Here is a 22,870-nt window from a genome sequence, read left to right as displayed (position 1 = left end):
TGGCTGCCCTATCTCCTTCAGGACCTATTACCTTTCAAGTGAATGCAGTCAAGGCACATTCTACCTGATTCTAGCTTGGACCTCTGGTAACATTTCAGGCATTGGCCAGGGCAAGAAGAGCCAAGAACCACAATTTTGTATTTTGTTCTTTTCCCTGGTTTCCTTTCCTTGGCTCACCTTGGGAAACTGCACCTGGGAGTCCATGGTTGTAACAGACATCATTAGATTTGCTCACGACTGAGTCCATCGTGTCAGCTTAGCTTAAAAGCTGTCTTCAGTGGCTTTCATGTCTATTTTTTCACTTGTGTGGCTTGATTCCCATTTTCTTCTTTCTTTCTTTCTTTCTTTCTTTCTTTCTTTCTTTCTTTCTTTCTTTCTTTCTTTCTTTCTTTCTTTCCTACAATGCCACAGTTTAGCCTCTATATTCTGTTTGCTTTTTATATTTTCTTCTGATACTCTAGGGGCAGGGTGTTCATTCTTTTTGAAATCTTTGACACTACTGGGGAAATGACTGGTTAAGTTGGTTTACTAGCTATACCTCTCAAAGTAGAGCCATCAAGCTGGAGGGTCTGAAAATGTATTTGAAAAACAGCTTTGGTGTGTCACAGGTCAGACTTAGGTAGACACAGTGCACAAAGTTCAACCAAACTTGGTTCCCCATCAGTTTTCTTCATTGCCTACAAATGTCGCCACACCATCAATACTAGTGGCATACACTGCCTACTATTTTCATCCCCATCAGCCCTGGCAAGCTTTTTGTAACCAACAATTTTTCATCCTATCAGAGTATCTTTCTTGCCTCTCCTGCCAGTGCATTTGAACACAAGGCCTTGAATATTTATTTGTTTTGTATACTTGACATTATAGGACTCTCAAAATGGCACAATTCTTTTCTAATAAACTTTCTCCATGCTGCCTTATCATCTTAAAAAAAAAAAAAAAGAAGTCACCAAGAGTCTGAAAAATACCCAGAGGCTTGGGTACATCTTCAGGGTGGGGCAGGTACATTCCTCCAACAGACAGAGCTGCTTCTTTACTTTCTCTCTGCCTACTCAAGCTGAATCAGAGAGCAAACGTCATGCCTCTTGTCAGGTGGATGCCCTCATAAGCAGCAATGACTGTGAGAGCTGGTGAAGGGCTGTGTTACACTGTTTTCTTAGAATTTTGATTTATTTAATGGATTTTTAGCTGATGGGGACGACACTGATGCAGAAACGTCTGGAAAGTGCACCAGATCCGCTTAGGAACAGAGGTCCCTTTCAGGCTAGGAATAATGCGTTTGTGGCTTTTAGTGTTTCTCCACACTGCTCATTCTCTTTTGCAATCTCCTTTTTTTTTTTTTAAGATTTATTTATTTTTATTACAAAGTCAGATATACAGAGAACAGGAGAGACAGAGAGGAAGATCTTCCGTCCGATGATTCACTCCCCAAGTGACCGCAACGGGCCGGTGCTGCACCAATCCGAAGCCGGGAACCAGGAACCTCTTCCAGGTCTCCCACGCGGATGCAGGGTCCCAAAGCTTTGGGCTGTCCTCGACTGCTTTCCCAGGCCACAAACAAGGAGCTGGATGGGAAGTGGAGCTGCCAGGATTAGAACCGGAGCCCATATGGGATCCCGGTGCATTCAAGGCGAGGACTTAAGCCGCTAGGCCACGCTGCCGGGCCCAGAATCTCCTTTCAAAAGTCACTCAACAATATCCGGTTTTGCAACCCACAGAGTCCATCTTAATAATATGGCCATGGTTCGTTCTTTCAACAATCCAGTGGGACTGACACCAGCACAGGTGATGGCTCTGGTATCTGAGAAATCTGAAGCAAGCAATATTACAATGTTCAGCTTCTTATTCTCCTTTTTTTCTCCTTGTGTCCATTCCTCTATTTCTCCAGGCTGCTTATTATTATTATTATTATCATATGACACAGTTCCATAAGTCCTGAGATTTTCCTTACCATCTCTCCAAATCCCCTGCCCCCACTGATTTCCTCTATATTATTGCAATAGTATAGACCTCCCTAAACGGTCATAAGTCCATCTTTCTGCTATTAAAGTTTATCTTTACTTTGCAGGTGTGGACAATGGCAGAGAGTCCAGCATCCTATTGTCATGATATATTTACCAGTTTCATTGACAGTCCATCTTTGATTTGGAAGTAGAGATGCTTACCATATTGTATCTTCACATCTGGATATCATTATTTGTGTGGTTGCTAGGGACTTAGATTGGCCCATGGGTGCTTGCAGGTTGATAGCTGGCAAACAAAATGGAAAAGCTAGATGTCTCTAACTTGCTATTCTTATTCTCTAGTTAAATTTGGTTTTTTTTTTTTTTTTTGACATGCTTGCAGTGATGTCACTCAGACATTTTAGTTTTCATTTAGAGTAATACTGAGTTCAGAAGTTGCCAGGACCTTATTTCCATGTGTAGATCGCTGTATACTAACGGTTCATACTTCTTTCACAGTATATGGATTCAACTTTAGAGCAGAATATCTATCCGAAAACATCATTGTGTGAGAACAAAATGGCTCCAAAAGAGAGAGAACTTTGCCTCACAGGGTGGGCACTGGAGGGGTAGCATGTTCGGGAGTACTTACTCCATGGGTGAGAAGATAACAATGGTGGCAGAAATGGGAAGGAAATAGGCACTTGCCATGTCTGTAGCATGTCAAGACATCAACTTCCAAGAACAAAACAACTCCATAAAAAAAATGCTTCTGTTGCTTGCACTCAGGAAATACCTGTGCATTATCCTCTGCTAACTAGAAATGACTTTAAGCCTCTTCTCTTTGAAATTCTCTCAAGTCTGTTATTATTCAGGGCCTATCCAATTCTCATCCAATTGTCCTATTTGTAGCTTCCAAGCGGTAATGCCTCTATACAGAAATGGAGCCTATAAAATGCTTTATGAACGCACACTGTATGAGGCAGACTGGATTTAAGCCTTTAATGAAATGCTGAGCTTTGAAAGCTGTTGCATTCCGGCTTTTAATATTCTTTCTTCCCTTCCCTTCCCGTGTGTGTGTGTGTGTGTGTGTGTGTGTGTGTGTGTGTGTACACGTGCCGGGGGAGGGCGAGGGAGAGAATCGAAGCGTGGGAAGTGCTCTTCATATACATTCGCTTCATTTATTGTCTTCTCTTTTAAAATGTAATTTTCCTGTTATAAAAATAGTTATTAACATATCGCCATCTATAAACTTTGTCTCCCCGACTCTCAAAGCTGTTTTTACCTACTGTTTTAATTTAGTATGAAAGCAAAATATTCTTCTGTGTGCCGTGTCTTTTCTGATCTGTCCTCAGAAAAGCGAAAGTGAAGAATCAGAGAGAGAGGGGGGAAAAAACAAGGTAGAAAAGAGCTTGGACAAGGAAAGATTCAAGTCCCCAAGAAAATGAAGGCGCACTGGTTTATCCGCGCGCACAACAGCGGGGGGGGGGGGTGGGGGGGGGTGGGGGGGTGGCTAGCGCCCACTGGTGCTCGGAGCTGCCAATCGGGGTGTAATCCTGTAGGAATTTCTCCGGGGTTTATCTGGGAGTCACACTGCCGCCTCCTCTCCCCAGAGTCACCGGAGGAGCCAAGAGAAGCTAGCTCCAGAGGGAGGGAGGAGGGAGCGGGAGCGGGAGGAAAAGAGGAGGAGGAGGGCCGAGGAGGGAGGCGGCGCGAGAGGAGGAGGAGGAGGAGGAGCGCCGCTGCCGAGCCACTAGCCCGGCTCGGACGCGCTCCTCTCCAGATACTCGGGGAGCTGCTGCCGCGCGAGTCGCGCGCCCCCTCCGTTCTGCCCCCAAACTTCGGCTGCTTCAGCCTTTCGAGCCGTCACATTTCATCCCGAAACCCAGAAACTGAACCGCCTACGGGGGAAGGAGTCGGCTGCAGCGTAGAGGGGGAGAAAAACCACAGAGGAGCCAGAAAGAGCTCCAGGGAACAGCCGCCCCGAGTACCAACTCCGTGTGGAGAGCCAACAAGTGAGAGGGCGCCGCCGCGTTCCCGGGGCGCAGCGCGGACGGCGGGAGCAGGCGCAGGAGGAAGAAGAGAGCGCCTGAGCCCTCCGGCCCCTGGAACTCCCGAGCCCCCGAGCTCCCAGGAGCCGCTGTAGCTGCGACTGCTTCGCTCCGGATCCCGCTGCGCGGGCTGTGCGGAGCGCTGGGCGGCAAGCTGGTTTCGTGCTGGTGGAAAGCAGAGGCTGGGAGCAGTTCCCGGGGGAATATGCGGCGTGCGTGGATCCTGCTCACCTTGGGCTTGGTGGCCTACGTGTCGGCGGAGTCGGTGAGTGGGCTAGGCGGCAGACGCTCTCACCGTTTCGGGTACTCTGGGGCCGGGTTGGAAGTCCGCGGCACCCTTGGGGAGCGCCACCTGGGGCACCCCTTGCTTCTCCCACAGCGCCCACTTTCTCTGGACTCACAATCCTCTGCTGCGCTTGGTCCCTAGGGAGCTTCTGGGGGCAAGTGCGCCTGTTCTGCAACCCCCTTTCCGCCGGCACTCACAGAAAAGCATGGCTTTGGGGAGAGTTGCCCCGCCGTCCCTGGTGATGGGGTCTTTAGAATCGCAGTTTTTACCTCACCCGCGGGGGCTCCCCCGAGGTCTCTTCTAACTTCTTGGGCTGCGGGAGTCTTCCTGTGTGTTCCAGAAGGGACAGAAGGGAAAAGGTGACCCGGGTCGGGAGCCCTGGCAGGGCACGCCAGGAATCATCCGTTCCGTGCGCCGCCCCTCACCCCATCTGGCCAACCCGAGACCCGGGAATGACTTGAAAACTTTAGGATCCTGCATTCCAGTCGAGTTCTGGGGAGACGGGGCCCACATTTAAGAAATCCCGGAGTGTCCAGAGAGGAAAGTTTGCGAAAGTTCTTTTGTTTAATGCTCCTAGAGGCTGGAGTGAGGTAACAGACACCAGATGGAAATGCATTTGGTGTCCACGCAGGGGGTGTGGGGGTGCGTCCTTGAAAATGCTTGGGTGCCACAGCCTGGAATCCCAGTTCCCTGCGCCCGCGTCTTCGTGAAGGCGTAAGAGGGCAGCCCCGCGGGGCCTTGGGGGCAGGAGGACATTTTAACCGGGTTGTAGTGGCGTGCGCCGCCAGGGCGAGAAGGGGGTGCCTGCGACACTGCGCTTTGCTCAGCGTTGTCTGGCTTCACATGCACCAGGGCTTCCCTCTCCACGCTTGGCCTGGCCGCCCAGCGGGTGCGCTTCCCCCAGCCGGGAAGCGTCTCCCCAATCGGGCGGGGCTGCCTGCGGGCACCCAGCCTCCCTCTCCGGAGCTGGCTGCAGGAACTTAATTTCCCCTTTAGGATGCATTTCTGGGGCTGGAGCTGGTTTCCTTGCGAAGCCCAAGGAGCGCCCTCTAATGGGAACTGCCTCCTGGGCCTCACTCTCCTTGGCCACTGCCTGGCCACTCAGCTGGGCTCTGGCAGACCAGGTGGCAGCCAGTGCACCCCTAATTCAGTTAGGGAAAAAGGGCATTTTAGTATTCCATACCCCCTCTGTTTGCCACTTAATAATGTGTGCATTCCTACTGAACTGTTTCTTCCAAGGCAAATTACTGTGTGTCATCTTTAAGTGGTTTTGTGAGTTGTTTTCCTTCCTATGTATGTGTGTGTGTATGTATGTGTCCATTATGTACTTTTGAGCCCAGACAGTTTAGCACTGGGAAGCCTTTGACATCAAGCAGCTGAAGGGCGTTGGTAGTCAGTGTGGGAGCTGCTGTGTGTGCTCACAGGTCCCTTGGGCTCGGAAACCTTGGCAATAATGAATCTGAGAGAACTCCCGGTCTTAGTACTTCTGCCCGGTAATGGGTGGCAGAAATCATTGGGGTTGGTATTCTCCCAACTAGGGATGAACTTTGCCTCCTTGTTCACAAAAGCTAGCGGATTCTCTTGTTTATTTAAGGGGGAAAATGTTGCTCATCTTGTTGCAATACAGGTCAAAGGGAGAGTTTCCTGTCCCCCCCCCACCCCAGGCAGCCTTACTACAAAGCTGAAGAGAAGTTAGGAGAACTTTGTATGTTCCCCCTGACCTGTTGAGGGTTTAGTGGGAAAGATGGCTGTCTGGAAATGCTAGAAAAAGCCTGTCTCCCTCTTCCGCCCCTTCGGCATTTTGCATGAACTTGAAGGTGTTTCTTCAGGATGGGTTCTGGCTGGGCTGTACGTGTCCTCCCCACGATAACTCTCCCTTCAGATCGATATCTTTGTGGTTCTGGTCTTTCCACATTTGAACCGAGACTGGACAGTTTCTGAGTCAGCTGCTCCCTTGTGCAAGACACAGGTTTTTGGGGTTGGAGTATCATCCAAAAAGGCAACTTGGAGACAGTGAGACAGCAAGTCAGGCTGTTTCAGCATCACTCATTTCATGCATAATTGTGTACATGTCCCTGTGGTTGCAAGACAGTTTTTAAAAATTCAGCTCTGATGGAATATTCTTTTTAGTCTTTGGTTGCATCTTCATTTAGAAACAGCAACCGTTTTTGGGGGGATTTGGAAGTGGTGATTGATTTTTAAAGAAGAAAGCAAAATGTCTGCAGTTGGTAAATTCTTGAGTATCACCTCGCTCAGGGAATGAGCGTGAAAAGGAGCGGGCGCCCTTCTTGACGGATGCTGGAGATGGCAGACAAGCGCGATGAGCCATTCATACACTCTGCTGGCCGGTCCGACTTGCACTGCAGGAACACTGGGCAGAGACCGACTGAGTGTGGCAGTAGCGATATGCTGCAGTCTTTCCATCTTTATTTTTTTTTACATGACTGTTTATCTTTAGAAATAATATATTGCAGACCGCTGCAAACACTTAATTTGATCTGGAAATATGTTTAAGAAAAGGAAGTGTTTTGAACCAGTGGAATTTTATAAACAAGCTTAGATCTCTGTAAATTAAAAAGAAACTGTCAAGTCATTTGGACTCATGCATTACCTCTCAGTGTGTTATGAAAGGCAGGCTCTGGGAAGTTTACATTAGAAGGGAAAATAAAATGGAAGTCATGTAACCTTTTGCAGTGATTTAAAAAAATATATATATATATAGTTTGACTGCTGTGGTCAGGAAGCAAATTACTTTTGTTAGGGAATTTTTATAGAGAGAAGGGCTGTGTCTCTGTCAGCTGGAGAGGAGAAGGAGGAGACATGCCATTGAAAAAGGTAAGATATTAAAAGATCAAATAAGTAGAAAAGATGAGTGTTCATGCAGGGATTTGAGCATACCCCGCATCTCCTGCATCTGGGATTCCATTTACCCAGTCTCAATGGTCTCATGGTGCCCACGATTCAAAGGGTGGCCTAGAAGGTACAGGGAACATGATGAGTCAGATGGTGCCTTGGATGCTTATTACTTTGAAAAGGCTCTCAGAAAGTCAGCTTATTTTTCCCTGGGTGGAACTCTGTAAATGGGTCTCCAGAACCCCCCAGAGATCTGCTTGTCCAGCTGCAGGTGGCTTGGGGCCTCTTTGAGTTGGCAGGGCTCCTGAGCCAGCCACAAGAGTTCCTCCAGCTCTGTCATTAGGTTTTATAGGGAGTCCAGTCAAGCACACTTCTCTGGTTTGACTTTTTGGGTGGACTGTACCAACAATGGCATTTTATTCTAATCTTTTGGACTTGACTTGGAAGGAGAACCTCAACTTTCACCTTGGTTGACTTTCATGTCCATTGGTCTTTCCCTCCACCTGCTCAGGATAACAGTGGTTGGCAAACTAGACTGATCTCTCATGCCTTCTTGGAACTTGCATTCTAGTGAACAAGTGATTACCTCCCAGTCACTCCATCCTACTTCCATTTTCTCTTTTTTTGGGGGGGGGTTGGGAGTTGGGACTTAGAGTAGCCTTGTGGTATTCATTCTTGTTTGGTATGTCCTTTCCCACTTTGTTAGTGGCCCAGATACCTTGATGTGTCCTTGTTATCAATGTGTGGAGTCTGTCAATGTTGGAATTTACGTGTTGTTCCCTGAGAGCACTCCTTGTTAGTCATCCCCCTTGCTCTTCGTCTCCCCATCATGTCTCCTGGCCCTTACTGTCTGGTGTCACTGGTCCCTGCATATAGCCAGCTCTTTCATGTTTCTCATTTTAAACTGTGTCATTTCTCTAAGCTCCCTGTGATGCTTCGTGACTGATCCAACCTGTTTCTGTGTAATTCTTCTGTAAATAGTTAAGACTGACTGATGATCAGAATCCCTGGAAATCTATGACAATACAGAATTCAGAGTCTCCTCCCAGAGCTACCTGATCAGAAGCCTGAATGGGGGTGGAGGGTGGGGACGATCTGTAGCTTTATGAAGTATCTCAGATGATTGTAATAAGTTGTCTTTGTTTGGGAATCACTGGTCTAGAATAGTGGTGTCACCCCTTAATTACACACTCTTCTGTATTATTACTGAGGATTCCAGCAGTAACTGGGATTATAGTCCAGAGGGCTTGGACTTCGGGGAAGTGGACAAGTTTGGGTTCAAATGCTTTTATTTTTCCACTCAATGTGTTAGAATTTGGACAAGATAATTAAAACTCTTAGTCATTTGAAAAAGTGTGTGTGTGTGTGTGTGTGTGTATAAATAAACTGGACTTGAGGATCCCTACTTTTGTAAGGATAAAATGAAGGAGCTTGTGAATGGTGTTTGAGGTATACCATGTGCTTTGCATGGTTTTTGTTCCTATTTAAGATGTTGGTTAAGGCCTCTGAAACTCCCTACATTCTGGAGAAGCAGGTTTTCTCAGCCACCAGGGTTGGCACTGTCTGAGGAGAGGAACCCTGTTTCCATATCCCTGACCCCTTAGCATTCCTGAGTTCAGACAGGAAGCTGGGTTAATACCTGTTGATTTCTATGTTCCTAAGTGCTGGTACTGTTGGGCTAGGACATTGTAGAGTCACTTGGTGCTCCTGTTGAAATTCTGTTGGAAGCATCCGCAGGTGGCAGTGTGGTCTAAGATCAGCTAAGGAGGCCAAGCCTGCGTTAGACTTGGTCACTTTTTCCAGGTTTGATTCCTGTAGAATTCAGCTTCATCAGCACTGCAGGGTGGGAGTGAAGAATAAACAAGACATTGATCTACAGTTCCAACACATCCACAATGCATGTCAGACTACCTTGGGCTGGGAGATGCCAGGATGTTGCAGAGTTAGCTCCATGTCACACCCTGCTGGTCATCTAGAATGAGGTGACAGGGCAGCACAGGGAATATTGGCACGCTGCTGACAGAAAAGGAGAATATTTCTACTTTTTAAGGGTACAAATGCCTGAAAATAATTCAGTTCGGTTTCTAGTTCTACTATTGAGAAACCCGAGTACATTTTCACATGTCTGTTCCTAGGACGGCCTTAGCTTTCACAGCAAGGCTGGAGGAGCGTGATGGCTGCTGACTAGGAAAGGATAGTGTTTGTTTTTTTCAAGTCTCTCAAAGAATTGGCAGGACAGGAGAAGGAGAGAAGCCTTGAAATTTTTTGGAGATTTTTTTTTTTCACTTGAATTTCACATCAGCACAGTGAAGCCAACCAGTGTTCTTGGTGACATCATGGCCAGTTCAAAATCTTCTACTCTAAGCTACAGAAAAGTATAGATGTGATATGTAAGTTTTCACATTCCTTTTGCTACCATGAAAAATTTTATAAAGATACTATATATGTGTGTCTGTATATATATATGTGTGTGTATGTATATATATAGACATATATATACATATACACATATACACAGACACACATATATAGTATATATATATTTTTTTAACTTTTTTTTTTATTAGTTATTTTGCATTATGTGACAGTTTCATAGGCTCTGGGAATCCCCCCATCCTTCCCCTCCCCTCCCCCCTGGTGGATTCCTCCACCTTGATGCAGTATTACAATTCAAATTCAATCAAGATTCCTTCCCTGCAAACATATACCAAGCATAGAGTCCAGCTTATAGTATATATTTTTAAAAGATTTATTTATTTTTATTGGAAAGGCAGATTTATGGAGAAAAGGAGAGACAGAACGAGAAAGGTCTTCCCAAAGTGGCCACAATATCCAAAATGGAGCTGACCTGAAGCCAGGAGTCAGGAGCTTCTTCCAGGTCTCTCACGCAGGTTCAGGGTCCCAAGGCTTTGGGCCATCCTCAACTGCTTTCCCAGACCACAAGCAGGGAGCTGGATGGGAAGTTGGGCAGCTGGAACATGAACTGGTACCCATATGGGATCCCAGAATGGGCAAGGTGAGGATTTAGCCACTAGGCTGGGCCCATACTCTGTGTGTGTGTGTGTGTGTGTGTGTGTGTGTGTGTGTGTGTATTATAATACGTTGGTTATCCTTGCAACAGTCTCTCATTGCAAGGGTTATATATATATATATAAACATACACACATACATATACATATATACACATAATATGTATGTAAATATACACACATATGTATGTAAATATACACATGCACATATATATGACATTTTAATGCATATTTTTCCTTGTGATTATACAGGTATATGAAACACAACTTGTATTGCTATCACAGGAGAATATATAATTAGTTGTATCTGTTCTCATGGTAGGAGTGACACATGGAGTAAGATCCAATCATGAAACATTTTTACGTTCTTAAAGAAAAAGGAAAAAGTTGAAAATGTGTTCTGTGTAACTTATTAAATATACAGAAAAGTAAGTACATGCCATTTTAAGTCAAGCCAAGGTGAGGCATGCACACATGTAATTAACTCTTCCGTAGGGCCTCAGTTTCTCCATCTGGAAAGTGATGGACTGGAACTCTGGCCTGCAATGTCTGGATTTTCTGTGCTGCAGGTGGCAAACCAAATCAGTCATTGTTAAGTCCCTGACAAACATTTATTTCTTTTCGGTTTTATTTGTATCTATTTTAAAGTGACAAATTGTATGTATTCATCAGGCATAATGTGTTGTCCTAAAATCAAACATTTCTGATTTTATTATTGAAGCTAGAGATTCTGTCACACTATAGAAAGGTAGGTTACTGACTCAGGTGACTGTTTCTAGCTTGAACTGCATGTCGTGCACAGGAATCAGGTGCACAATTCTGATACCTGTGATGCTGCCTGCTATTTGCCCCTATGTTTTCTGATACCAGCCAGACTAGCATCCAGGCCAGTCCATGCGTCAGAGCTCATTCATTCTGAATAGAAACCAGCATAGCTTGCTGTTGTAATGAGGGGCTCCTTAAGGCTTATGTCTTATAAATGATTTCTGGCTCCTCATTTTGTTTCTGGCCTGGATATCCATCCCCTTGCTTCCAGAATAGAAACTTTAACCCAGTGCCTTCCATTGGTTCCTCTCCAGAGCACCTGAGTTAGTCTGGAGACCACGAGTAAGACTTTGAATGAGCAGACCCTGGTAGGGTGGCTCAGAACCCACACATTGGGTTTGCATACACTTCCTGTGTGATCTTGAACATGTTTTTAACCTACCTCTGCTCAGTTTTCTGCTCTGTAAAATGGAGCATCCTAAAATGGGTTTGGGGATTGAATGAGACAAAATAGGAGGAGCTTGGAATGTCATGGCATATCCATGCTTCATGTTACGTATTAGCTGTAGTTCCTGGTTTTCTGCTCTCCTAAGAAGTAAGGACACAGACTCACTATGGGGGCTCATCTGTTGCAGTCCAGCCCAGGATGTCACTCAGGAAGTGCTTGGTAGAGCTCGACTTGTCATAGCTGCAACTGTCTTTACTGTTTTCATGTGGGCTAGAGCCATGGTGGGAAACTGGGCATATATGTGTACTCTACTTTTCTGTAAAAAGGAGTGAGGTTGGAAAATATGAGGGGAGGTTCCTCACAGGAGCTGGATGAAGCTGTCTTGGAATATGAAAAGCCCATCTTCCTGGTACAACCTGCATACCTCTCCAAAGGAAGCTATCATTGCTTGGTAAAAAATGTTTACCATGTGTTTATTGAAGCCTTGGAATACTTTAGAAGATGGAAATGACCTGAATGTGAAACAATACAGCAATGATTAAAGGAGAGATTCTAGTTCATCCAGTAGTAAATTCATACAGACATTAAAATAGACTTGGAGGACATAGAAGTTAGAACATTAAATCTTATGCACCCATATTTGAAGGATGATTAAAGCTGGGAAATTAATGGGTAAAAAGTGTGATATAAAACCAGGCATAGTAAAACTTTAGTTAAATCTACATAGTTCATGTCTATCTATCTATCCACAAAGATAATATGTAAACAAACCTGTACATGTGATAGAATTTTGTGGAACTAAATATACACACATACAAATTTCCACTTGGGAGAAACTAGGTAAAGGGCCAGAGATCTCTGTTATTTCTTAGAACTACATGGAATCTACAATCATCTCCACAACAATTTCAATTGAGTAAATGGCAACGGTCTAAGATGGTTATATAAGTAAGTTCCACTGATCCTTCAAGGAACTGATAATTGTTGTTCTGGAGCTTAGAGAATGATTGATAGAAAGCTTTTTGAAAAAAAATTTTATTTGAAAGGCAAAGCAGGAGAGAGAGATGACTGCCTTAGCCAGAACCAGGTCAAGTCAAAGCCAGGAGTCAGGTACTCAAGTCACGTCTCCCATGTGGGTGATATTGGCCCAAATACTGGGACCATCCTTTGGTGCCCATTAACAAGAAACTGGATTGGAAGTTGAGGAGCTGGAACTCCAACTGCTGCTCTGCTAATGGAATGAGTGCAGGCATTTCAAGGGGCAGCTTAGTCCGCTGTGCCACATACCTGCCCCCAGGCTGTTCCTTTTTTGAAGTTAGTATTACTTGATGTCAAAATCAGACAAGAAGAGCACACACACACATACACAAAACCCCAATTATAGGTGTCATTTTCATTTATCACAGATATCAACACTATAATAGAGTGTTTTGAAATTGAATAGAACAGCTTATTAAAAGAATAATGATGAACCTGAGTAAGATTAGCTTCAACCTGGAAAAGCAGTGGAGTTTACTAACAGTTTAAAGAGATAATGTGATCAGTTCAGCAAATGCAGAAAAGTATCTGATAAAAGCCTATAAAATCTTAATTTAAAGGTCCTTAAATCTGGTGAACCAAAGGTTTACTATATTAAGGCTAGTACATCTGTGCAGAAGGCTAAATTCCCTAGACATGTTTAGGAACTCAAAGGCGCCTGTTGACTGAGTTGTTAGGCAACAGTCTCTCGTTGCAGGGGTGACAGGTGTGTGACAGCCTGGTAAAGGCCGGGTTACAGCATATACAGATTTTAGTTGATATGGTGTTGTAGTTCTCATGTTGCCAAGGTTCGGTTGTGTGCACCCCTGATTTAAGATCCTGCAGGAGGTGTTTTGAAGCTTTGGAGATGTGCTAAATTGGGGTTCAGCTTTTGCCATCATCATTTAAAACCTGTGTGACTTTATAAAACTTTCTTAGCACCCACAAACAAGTTTTATTGTGAAACTGGTGATTGTAATACGCTGGTTATCCTGAAGATTAACCTCAAAAATGACTGAAAACTTCTGACATAAAACTTAGCCTATAATGTTAGTCAACTTTCTCTTTTCTTGTAGCTTTAGGTTTTGTAATCTGGAATATATTAAAAATGGATATGCATGTAGGCAAGCATTTCATGGTTCTTAATTGCATTCTGTTACTTAACACCAAAGGATGTAGTATTTTACAAAGTTAGGACTGTTTTTGTTTTTTTTGTTTTTAATTAACCCGGCGTGTGTGATGCGGGAGTAAGCTTTTTTCTCTATCTCCTATTTCCTGAATTCCATTTTGTTGAAGTACGCTGAGGGCTTGTGTACAACTTGCACATTTAGTGCAGACTGGAAGGTGGTTCGGATAATCATTGCGGAATGTTTAAAGAAAGTTAATATTGGAGCCTTAAATTGTAAACACTGATTAATACTAAGTTTACTAACGAATTAAAATCTGAACTTTATGCCCTATTACTAAGCTGATTTAGATAAGAGTAATGGTTTGATTGAATCAGATTAGATTGGTTTACGCTTTATAGTTTTCTTGATTGGTGACTGAACCAATCTTTTTGTTTGGTAAATTAGTTAACAGTTGACTCACCACCATTGTATACCTACCAAGGTTAAAACACTTAGCTGGTTTTGTGAGCTAAACAGGCTTAATGACATGGTGCCTACTTTCAAGTAACTATTACTTGCGTTTTCATCATGTAGGGTGCTAGAAGAGAAGTTGTGCTCATATGTCATATGTGACTTATCTGTAAAATAGGACTCAGTTTTGGTCTGAAATCTAATTGCATACGTCTGGCAATCTAGGCAGCCCCAAACTACAGTCAGGAAGCATCGGGCCCTTGTTGGAGAGAAATCACTGAATTTTTAGGAAAACAAAACCTTTCCTGAAGTGACATAGTGTGTTGAAAAATCATTAGAATTCTACGGATGACTTGAAGACACTGGATTTTCAAGTTTTTCTCTTTTCTTCCATCTGTTCTCCAAGGAGAGACTGCCAAATACTAAAATGTACAAAAGCACAGAGAGCAAGAAGTTGTTTAGAACCTGAATGATCTGCTGGATGTTTGTATCAGGGGAGAAAGAAACCTTCTATTTCATCCAGCTAATTCCCCATACGCTGTGAGCCTTGGGCTCCACAGGGGAGAACTGGATCTTGTGTTCACATAAGATTAGCCTTAGCTGAATAATCAAGCAGGTATGAAGCTGTAGGGGGAGTTCTCCCTGAGTTCTTACAGATTCTTTTTCAGTGTTTGCAACAGTGAATTTTAAAGAAGCAGTTGGTTTTTAAAGGAAACATCCAGAGAGGTTAGGCAACTTGTCCAAGGACACATAGCTAGTTAGAGGCAGTTATGAGCATCACCCAAACCATCTGACTGATTACTTTTGACCATAAAATATTTCTTTTTGGTTTCTCCTTCTCCAACATCCCTTTAGTTCATGGTTAGCACATAGCGCACTTACTTCTGGCATGTGTGTGCTGAATAAATGAGTACTAAATGGGACACAGATTTAGGTGAAATACTCTGCATCCATGTCACTCATGTGTTTTGTTCAAAATGAGTAATTTGAGGTGATGTTTATTTAGTTGGTTTCACAATGTGCAACAAAAACTGTATGCCTGCCACTTTCTTTATTTCTTGGTGCATCTTCTGGCTAGTTAGGGGAAGAGAGCCCAGCACACCAGGATTTGGAAGACCAGAGAGATTATAGGCTGCAATAAAACTGATTTGTAAATCTCAGAAAGGTGGTGGAGACCTGTAGGCAAAACAGAAGAAAAAGGCTTCCTGGAGATAAGAATCAGGACCAGAAGCAAAATCCTGTGTGAACCAACACTGTGTTCTTTGCAGGCCAAAGGCTGTTATTGTAAGTTGAGGGATAAAGAGCATTGCTTGAATGTTTTTTTGTTTTTGTTTTTAAAGAAAACATTTTTCATTTGTTCGGAAAGTCAGAATTTGGGATTGGGTGAGTGGGGATCTCCCATGTGCTGGTTCTCTCTCCAGGCATCTGTAACAGGCTGGAGGAGTCAGGAGTTTTGTCTGTGTCTCTCCCTTTTGGGTGTCACAGGCCCAAGCACTTGGGCCATTTTCTGCTGATAATCTCAGGTCATTTTCAGGGAGCTGGATCAGAAGTGGATCAGCAAGGAATTGAACCAGTGTTCACAGGGAAGGTCGAAGTCAAAGACGACCACTTTCCTCTCCATGCCACAACAACCTTTTGGATTTTTAATATTAAAACACATCTGGTACCTTTCAGCAGGCTAGTCTGGCACATTTATACCCCAAGCTAGAAATGCTTTTTGTGCTTAGTTCCTTTTGCCACAATTGGATGTAGGTTCAACTTCTTCCAACAATTTCCTTTTGAACAATGCTTTTATACATTTTAGAAAAGCATAAATGCCTTTGAGTCAAGTTTTTTCATAAAATGATACTGTTAAGAAAAGGGTTTTGTTAAAAGGCAGTTACTTTGTGCTGTTACCTGTGAAGCCAACATCCCATGTGAGCACTCATTCAAATCCCAGATGCTCTAATTTGGATCTAGTTCCCCGCTAATGCACCTGGGAAGGCCCTGGAATATGGTCCAAGTACTTGAGCTGCTGCCATCCATGTGGGAGACCTGAATGGGATTCCAGGCTCCTGGCTTAGTCCTGGCCCATCCCTATCCCTTGCAACCGTTAGCACAGTGAACCAGCAGATCTCTCTCTGTGTCCTCTCTCTCTCTCTCACACACACACACACACATACACACACACACACACATACATACACACACACACAGCATGTTAAATAGTGCTACTCTGATCCATGGTTGGAACTATAATGGGTGCTTTTCATTTTTTTATAATTGACCCACACATGCTGGTCATCATTATTTGTCAAGGCTGCATTTGATATGCCCTAGCAGATGTTGAATCATCATATTTTTCAGTCTCAGGTAGTCCTGCCTTGCAATAATCTTTCACGAAAACAGCGAAAGTGTTTAAATGTTTCACCTTGTTTAAATGTAATTTCTTAGGTCTGGCTCTCAGTAACAGAGTAGCATCAGGACTTTCCTGTCCTTGGGTTGGCCCGATATTCTGTTTACAGATTTTCACACTTTAAAAAATGTTTTAATTTATTATTTAAAAATTTTTAATTTGAGAGAGACTCTTCCATCTTCCTGTTTACTCTCCAAATGGCTACAAAGATAGGGCTGGATCAGGTAAAAGCCAGGAGGCGGACGCTCGATCCAGGTGTCTCCCAGGAACAGGGGGGACCCAGTTGCTTGAACCATCACCTGCTGCCAGCCAAGGTACTCGTTGGGGTAGAGTTGGGACTTGGCCCAGACGTTCTGATACCTAATGGGGGCCTCCCAAGAGAGCCCACCCTATGGCTTTCTCATTGGAAGGTGTTCTCTGCTGCTGGTGACCCAGCCTGATGGAGCGCAGTGGCTCTGTTGGAGTTACCCACTGTCCCTCACGGTTCAGGCTTTGTGGAACCTGGCATGCTTGCCCTCCGAGCTTCTCCCTTTTCTACCTTTTTCTTCAGCATCTTCTGCTACTGGCTCCCATTTCCCTTTTTGTTGTTGTTGTTGTTGTTGTTGGTGGTGGTGGTGGTGGTGGTGGTGGTGGTTTTTTAAAATCTATAATTGTTTTGGTGGAGTATGATATGTATGAGTGCTCTTCACCTAAAAAGACCAGGTTTCTAGAAATTAATTTAGTGAGATGTTTTAAAAAAGAAAAAAAAAGAAGAAGAAGTCGTTTCCCTTCTGAAGGAAAACTTGCCTTAGTGGAACAAAAGGCACTTGTGTGGTTGTAGAAATGCATGTTTGGTCAGTTTATTAGATTTGCCAGAGTTCATGCTTTGAACCAACAAACTGTGTGTTTGACAGATTGGAAATGTATTGTAGGACTTGGCTGAATTTCCTGATCATGTGGACTCCCTGCCTGTGTGTCCTAATGGTGGTCCTCTTGGATCTGGTTCTGGTCACATTAATTCCGTGGGGCTGTGTTGTTTCCACTTCAGAACGGAAGAGAGAGTGCTTTAGGCTGTCCCGAGGAGGACAAGACATTTGAGTCATTGCTTGCGCGCAAAAAGCAGCAGCACTTTATCTAGTCTGCTTGTGGTTTACTTTGTTCAGATATCTAATTTGGGAGCATTCTTGCCATCACTCAACTCTAAAAACACAATTTTCCATCTGATGAATTGAAGGGGATTACATCTTTAATTGACTCAGGTGGTGGGGTGGGCACAGGGAAGCCTTGTTTAAGAATTCGCAAAGCTTTTTAAATTTTCTCTTCTGGATGACATGAAAATGCTGACCCTTTAGACACTGCCACTCAACATGTATCTATCCTGCAATAGAATTGGAAGAGGGATTATTCCGAGAAAGCTGTTAAAATGAGCCATTTACTGTGATTCATAGGTTTTTAAACCCAATAAATCTGTGGTATCTAGAAGAAAAATGCAGCATTACTGCTTATTGTTTTGGGGACAATAGGGTTAAATCCATCAAAGGATAAAGCATGCACACAAAGCCTAATCTTACAAATTAAGGGAGTGGAAATGTGAATTTTCTCCCTGTTGCTCCCAGTCAGGGGCACATCCCTAATAGATAAAGGTTCCACAGCACTGATAAATGGTAGATAATTTTTTTTTGCCTCAGTGGGAATTGAAGTCTGTTACAAGGAGACACTAACTCTGGCATCAGGCTTGTGGTTCGCAGAGTGTGATGGATGAGCAGGTGTCACTTAGGTGCTTGTTAGAAATTCAGATTCTGGGCCCCAGCCCTGAATCAGAAACTTGGGAGGGGTGGACAGGGCCAAGAAATCTGAATTTTCACAAGCTCTCCAGGAGATTCTGTGGCTTGCTAAAATAAAAGCTGTTGAATTGTGGTTCCTATCCTCACGAGTGCCTGGCCAGGGGGGCTAGATAGCAGCTGTGTTGAGTTTTTGAAGCCATGTTGATGATTCCATTGTGCAGTTGCACTTGGAGACCGCTGTTGGAGGAACTTGCTGCTTAAAATGCAGCCCACATCAGCAAGCGTGGGCATCACCTGGGAGCTTGTTAGAAGCCTAGAATCTCAAACCCCACCTGAGATTTACTGAATCATAGTTTGCATTATGACAAAATTCACAGTGACTCATATTCACGTTATGAGTTGGTGAAACACTGCTTTGTAGAAATAGGCTATTTCCTTTGTAGAAGCCATTCTCTAGAATGCCCTTAGTTTGAGAGTTTTGTTAAAGGGCAGAATAGCTGCTTTGGCTTCTACTTGGTGGTGACTAGAGAAGCAACCCTTGTGGGGCAACAGCATGGCACCAGTAGCCACTACTTTGAAGGCCCCAGGAGCATTAGGTAGGACAATGTTCATAAACAATCATGGAGTTTGTGATAATTGGGGTGTGTTTGGTGCAGTCGTCAAGCTGCAGCTTAAGATGCCTGCATCATATATCGGAGTGTCTGGCTCTACTTCTGGTTCCAGTGTCCTGCTAATACCCACCCTGGGAGGCAGCCAGGTGATGACTCAAGTACTGGGTTCCTGTCTCTCATAGGGGAGACCCTGATTGAGTGCATGCATCCTGGCTGTTTCAGACATTTGAGAAGTGAGCAAGAACATCTCTCTTGTTCTCTCTCAGATCTCTGTCTTTCCCCCCTCTCTGTGCCTTTCAAATAAATACATAGAAATTATATTTTTAAATCAGTGATGACAGTAAACACTTTCAGGTACAAATAATAAAATCCCAAGTCAGATTGGGCTAAGCAATAGAAAGGAACTTTGTGGCTGGGATAGCACAAAAGTCCCTGAGGGAACAGCTGTTTTTAGGTCTGGCTACATCGAGAATCATATGTGATCTTATCAGGCCTCAAGTTTTCCTTCTTTCTTAGCTCAACTTCCCTTTGTTAGATTCAACCCCAAGAATTAAGATATTAAGAATTAAGATAACCCCAAGAATTAAGATAACAGCTAAACTGTTAAAAATGAGATTCTGAAATACAGGGGCTTAAAATAAATTTAATGTTCTTTGACGTAACAGTTGGAGGACAAGGCTAATGGGACATCTCTGCCATTCTTGCTTTTACTTTTGGATCCAGTTGACTGCTTCACTCTTCCTCCTCCTCCTATTCAGCAGAGTGATGGATATACCCATTCCCTTTCTGGTCACAGCCTGGAGGTGTAATATATCATCCCTCTTATGCCTCATTGGCCAAAGTGTAGTCATATGACTGCACAAGGTGCAATGAAACTGATTAATGTAGTCTATACATGGATATTTGCCTAACTGAATCTGGGGAGGTTATGTTACTGGAGAAAGGATAGTAGATACAGATGACAGCCAGGGGAGACCTCGCCACAGTGGTAAAGATGGAGTCTTGCAGTTCCAGTTAGTATTAGTTCCTCTCCGCAGTTGCAGAACAACTCTCTTTCTGCTATCCCAGTAGGACTCTCAGAGTAACAAGTCATTGACTCAAGATTGGCCTGGCCTGGGTCAGACACATCCTCTCTGACCTCCGTGCAGAGAAAATATCACCTGATTCCATGGACTGGATTAGGAAGGGATTGTTACCTCAAGGAGAAATGGACTGTCACCTGAAGGAGACTGGCGTCTATGGGGGCTGGACACCATGTGCTGTGTCCTCCCGCCATCATTTGGGTTCTGGCTGTGTCACTGTAACTTTTCTTCTCCCTGTCAACCGATCTTAACGTTACATGACTTTGCCAGGACAAAAGACTTTTGCTGTGGGCCCATTTGGGTTTGGGTTCAGGCATTGCCCTTTTGGTGCAGTTGATACAGTAGTGAGTGAGCTGCACTTGAGATCAGAGAGGGACGTGGAGAACACAGGGTGCTGAAAGTGGGTCATCTGGGTCTAGTATGGAATCATTGGAAATCATTAGCATATGAGACAGGTGGCACTTAGAGACAAATGTATTTGTTGAGGTTATTCAACAAGAGACTAATGATGTACTTTTGATCTTCTGATCTCTTATTTTAATAGGCCGTAAACATCAATAAAGGGAAAATTGTTGGTTGGTAAGTTCTTTGTAGAATGTTCTGAATGACATGCATTGAATATTTAAGGACCAACCCATAGAGGCCTGCAGCACATCAAGGATGACTGCTATAGAAATGATAACTTGAATTGAATTTACCGTGTCGTTTGCAAGGTTTGATTTCTTTCCATATAATCTTCCTGCCTTCCTCATTCCATGAAGTATTGGGGGTTGTGTCCCAACCTGAAGTCCTTTTCCACAAACTCTAAAGAGATGACGTCAATGGTCAAATTATACTTTATACAACCAGAACATTCTAAAGGCTCTTAACAAAAAGTTTGACAGTTTTAAATAATAGAAATTTAATGATAATATCCAAAATATCATGCTGTTTCCAAGCTACTCGACTAAACACTTATTGTCCTTTTAATGAAAAACATGGACTGTAGGCACATCTGATGTAAGTGAATTAAAATTTCATTTGCCCAAAACGTTGTATAATCCGTTAATAAGATTCACTCACAACACTATTGTTGACTTAATAAATATTAAGAGAGCATTTGTGATCTGCCTTCTGGCATTTGCTATTTCTCTCCTCTGAGCATTAACTTCTCCTGTGAGTCTTTACCAGGCTGCTTTTGTTTTGTGCCTTGAGGTGTAAACAGAGAAAGAAAACCAGGAAGATTGAAGTAGATCCCATACCATAAACTATTTACAGATGTGTTTAATAGACATTCAATAGAATATTTAGTTTACTTAATCTAAGACCATTTTAATATTCTTCATGAGCAAGGGGTTCCATTTTACATCACATTTAAAAAACAGTAATAAAAACATTGTCTGGAAGTATCGTCTTCCAAAAAGCACCAGGAAGACAGAATTTAATGACTTCCATCTGACCCTTTGTCACCCGGAGCCTTGCATTCTTTTGGACAATGTGGAGTGAAAGGGATGCAAATTTCCATCCAGATCGATTTTGCTTGAATGAAAGGAACAAGAAACTTGAGAAAAGGCTGTCAGAGATGGAAGTGGCCCCTGCACCAAGATTAGTGGTGCTGACCCCTGTCTGGAGCTAGCAAGTTTGTGTGTGGATGGCCATTGATGTGGGGTCTTTGGAGGAGATGCAGACCATCAGCAGGCTGGAGGAAACGGGCTGACCTTTACAGCTTCCTTCTAAGCCTCCGAAAAGTCTATTGATTTTAAAATATTTTGAAGTTGAGTGTGGAGCAACATAAAATAGATTTTATTTCTTTTCCTTGTAACTTTATCAGATTTCGCACCTGAAATCTTTTGTTGGCCTCAAGTTCAAAGAGTATGGTAGTTTCAGATAGACTTTCTGTTTGCCCAATTTAAGGAACTATACCATCTCTGGAGTTTGGCATTTAGTCACAGTTTGAATGACCAACGGAACTGTGCGAGCTGGGTGAGCCAGAGGCCGCGTCCAGACACCATGGGAAGCCAACAGCTTGGAGAGGAAAGGGGAAGCTAGGAGCAGCGCAGAACAAGGTCTACCAGCCAGCAAGAAGAGTGTTTAGAGAAAGGGACATGGGCAGGTCTCAGATTCCCAAGCATTTACTCCTCATTTCACACATGGGCCAGCTAACTCTCCTTAGACTGAGTGAGAATGGTCACGTGCTATGTGCTGTAATCACCCACGACCCATGGGTCCTAGGGCAGAGCCTTGCTTATGAGGCTTCCTCACATGAAGCATTGTTGGAGCATTGTTGAAACCAATGATGGGCAGCACTCTTGGTTATAAAGAATTTCTCTGCCCCTTTTCCCTCCAGTAGATTTCCTTGGCTGTTTCCTTCTTTCTTCTGTGTGAGGCAAGAGGATGTTGAGCAGATAGATAGCCAGAAGACTGGAGTTGACCTAGGCTGCCCCCTCTCTGCCGGTAGCTGGAGGTGACCTCTGTTGGATCACTCAACCACTTTGCCTCCATTTTTCTGTTTGTAAAACCATCTGTTTTCTGCAGGCAAACCTTGACTAGTTCTATACTATTCTATCACTATCCTTTTCTAAAGGACGTCAGGTTTTCTTTTCTCCTATTTTATACCTACTTCTTCAGAATAAAGCTTTTTACAATTTCATGCCAGACTTTAACATGCTGTTTTCTCCTTTCTTCTTTGTTAGCTAAGTAGGTTGGTGAAGTTTTTTTGTAATGGACCATTCTGTTTCTCAGAGATGTCACCTCATCTAGCTGCTTTGTGTTAGATTTCTTCCTCCCAGTCAGAAGGACAGAGGTTGTTTTTGATGTGGGAAATAGAAGTTGGAGTAGGAGGCAAAGTTCTCAGTGTAAGGGGAAGTGTTGTCCATTTGGTAGAGATAGGCCACTGGGACATGAAGGCCAGGTGTCTTATGTTTTGCGATAACAATTCCCAACAGATTTTCCGGTGTTTCAGCCTGTGAATATTACCCACTGGATATATGGCCTTGTTGTCCTCGAATCTGAGAGTTCTCTTAAAACCAGGGCAAGTGAGTGTACTCTAGAAAGGTCATGAGGCTGCT

General features: G+C 43.7%; 1 protein-coding gene across 1 annotated transcript in view; it reads left to right on the top strand.

Moving 5' to 3' along the window:
- Positions 1 to 3,679: 3,679 nt before the first annotated feature.
- SDC2 (syndecan 2) overlaps positions 3,680 to 22,870 on the top strand; it is a 116,328-nt gene continuing 97,137 nt past the window's right edge. Inside the window, exon 1 of the mRNA XM_012925683.2 lies at positions 3,680 to 4,259. Coding sequence (XP_012781137.1) covers positions 4,200 to 4,259 — 60 coding nt within the window. The 5' untranslated portion in view covers positions 3,680 to 4,199. The remainder of the gene's footprint in view (positions 4,260 to 22,870) is intronic.

The sequence above is a fragment of the Ochotona princeps genome, chromosome 9 (genome assembly GCF_030435755.1).
Source record: "Ochotona princeps isolate mOchPri1 chromosome 9, mOchPri1.hap1, whole genome shotgun sequence".
Lineage (NCBI taxonomy): Eukaryota > Metazoa > Chordata > Mammalia > Lagomorpha > Ochotonidae > Ochotona > Ochotona princeps.
Note: the sequence above shows the minus strand (reverse complement) of the source record. Positions and strands in the feature narration are given on the sequence as shown.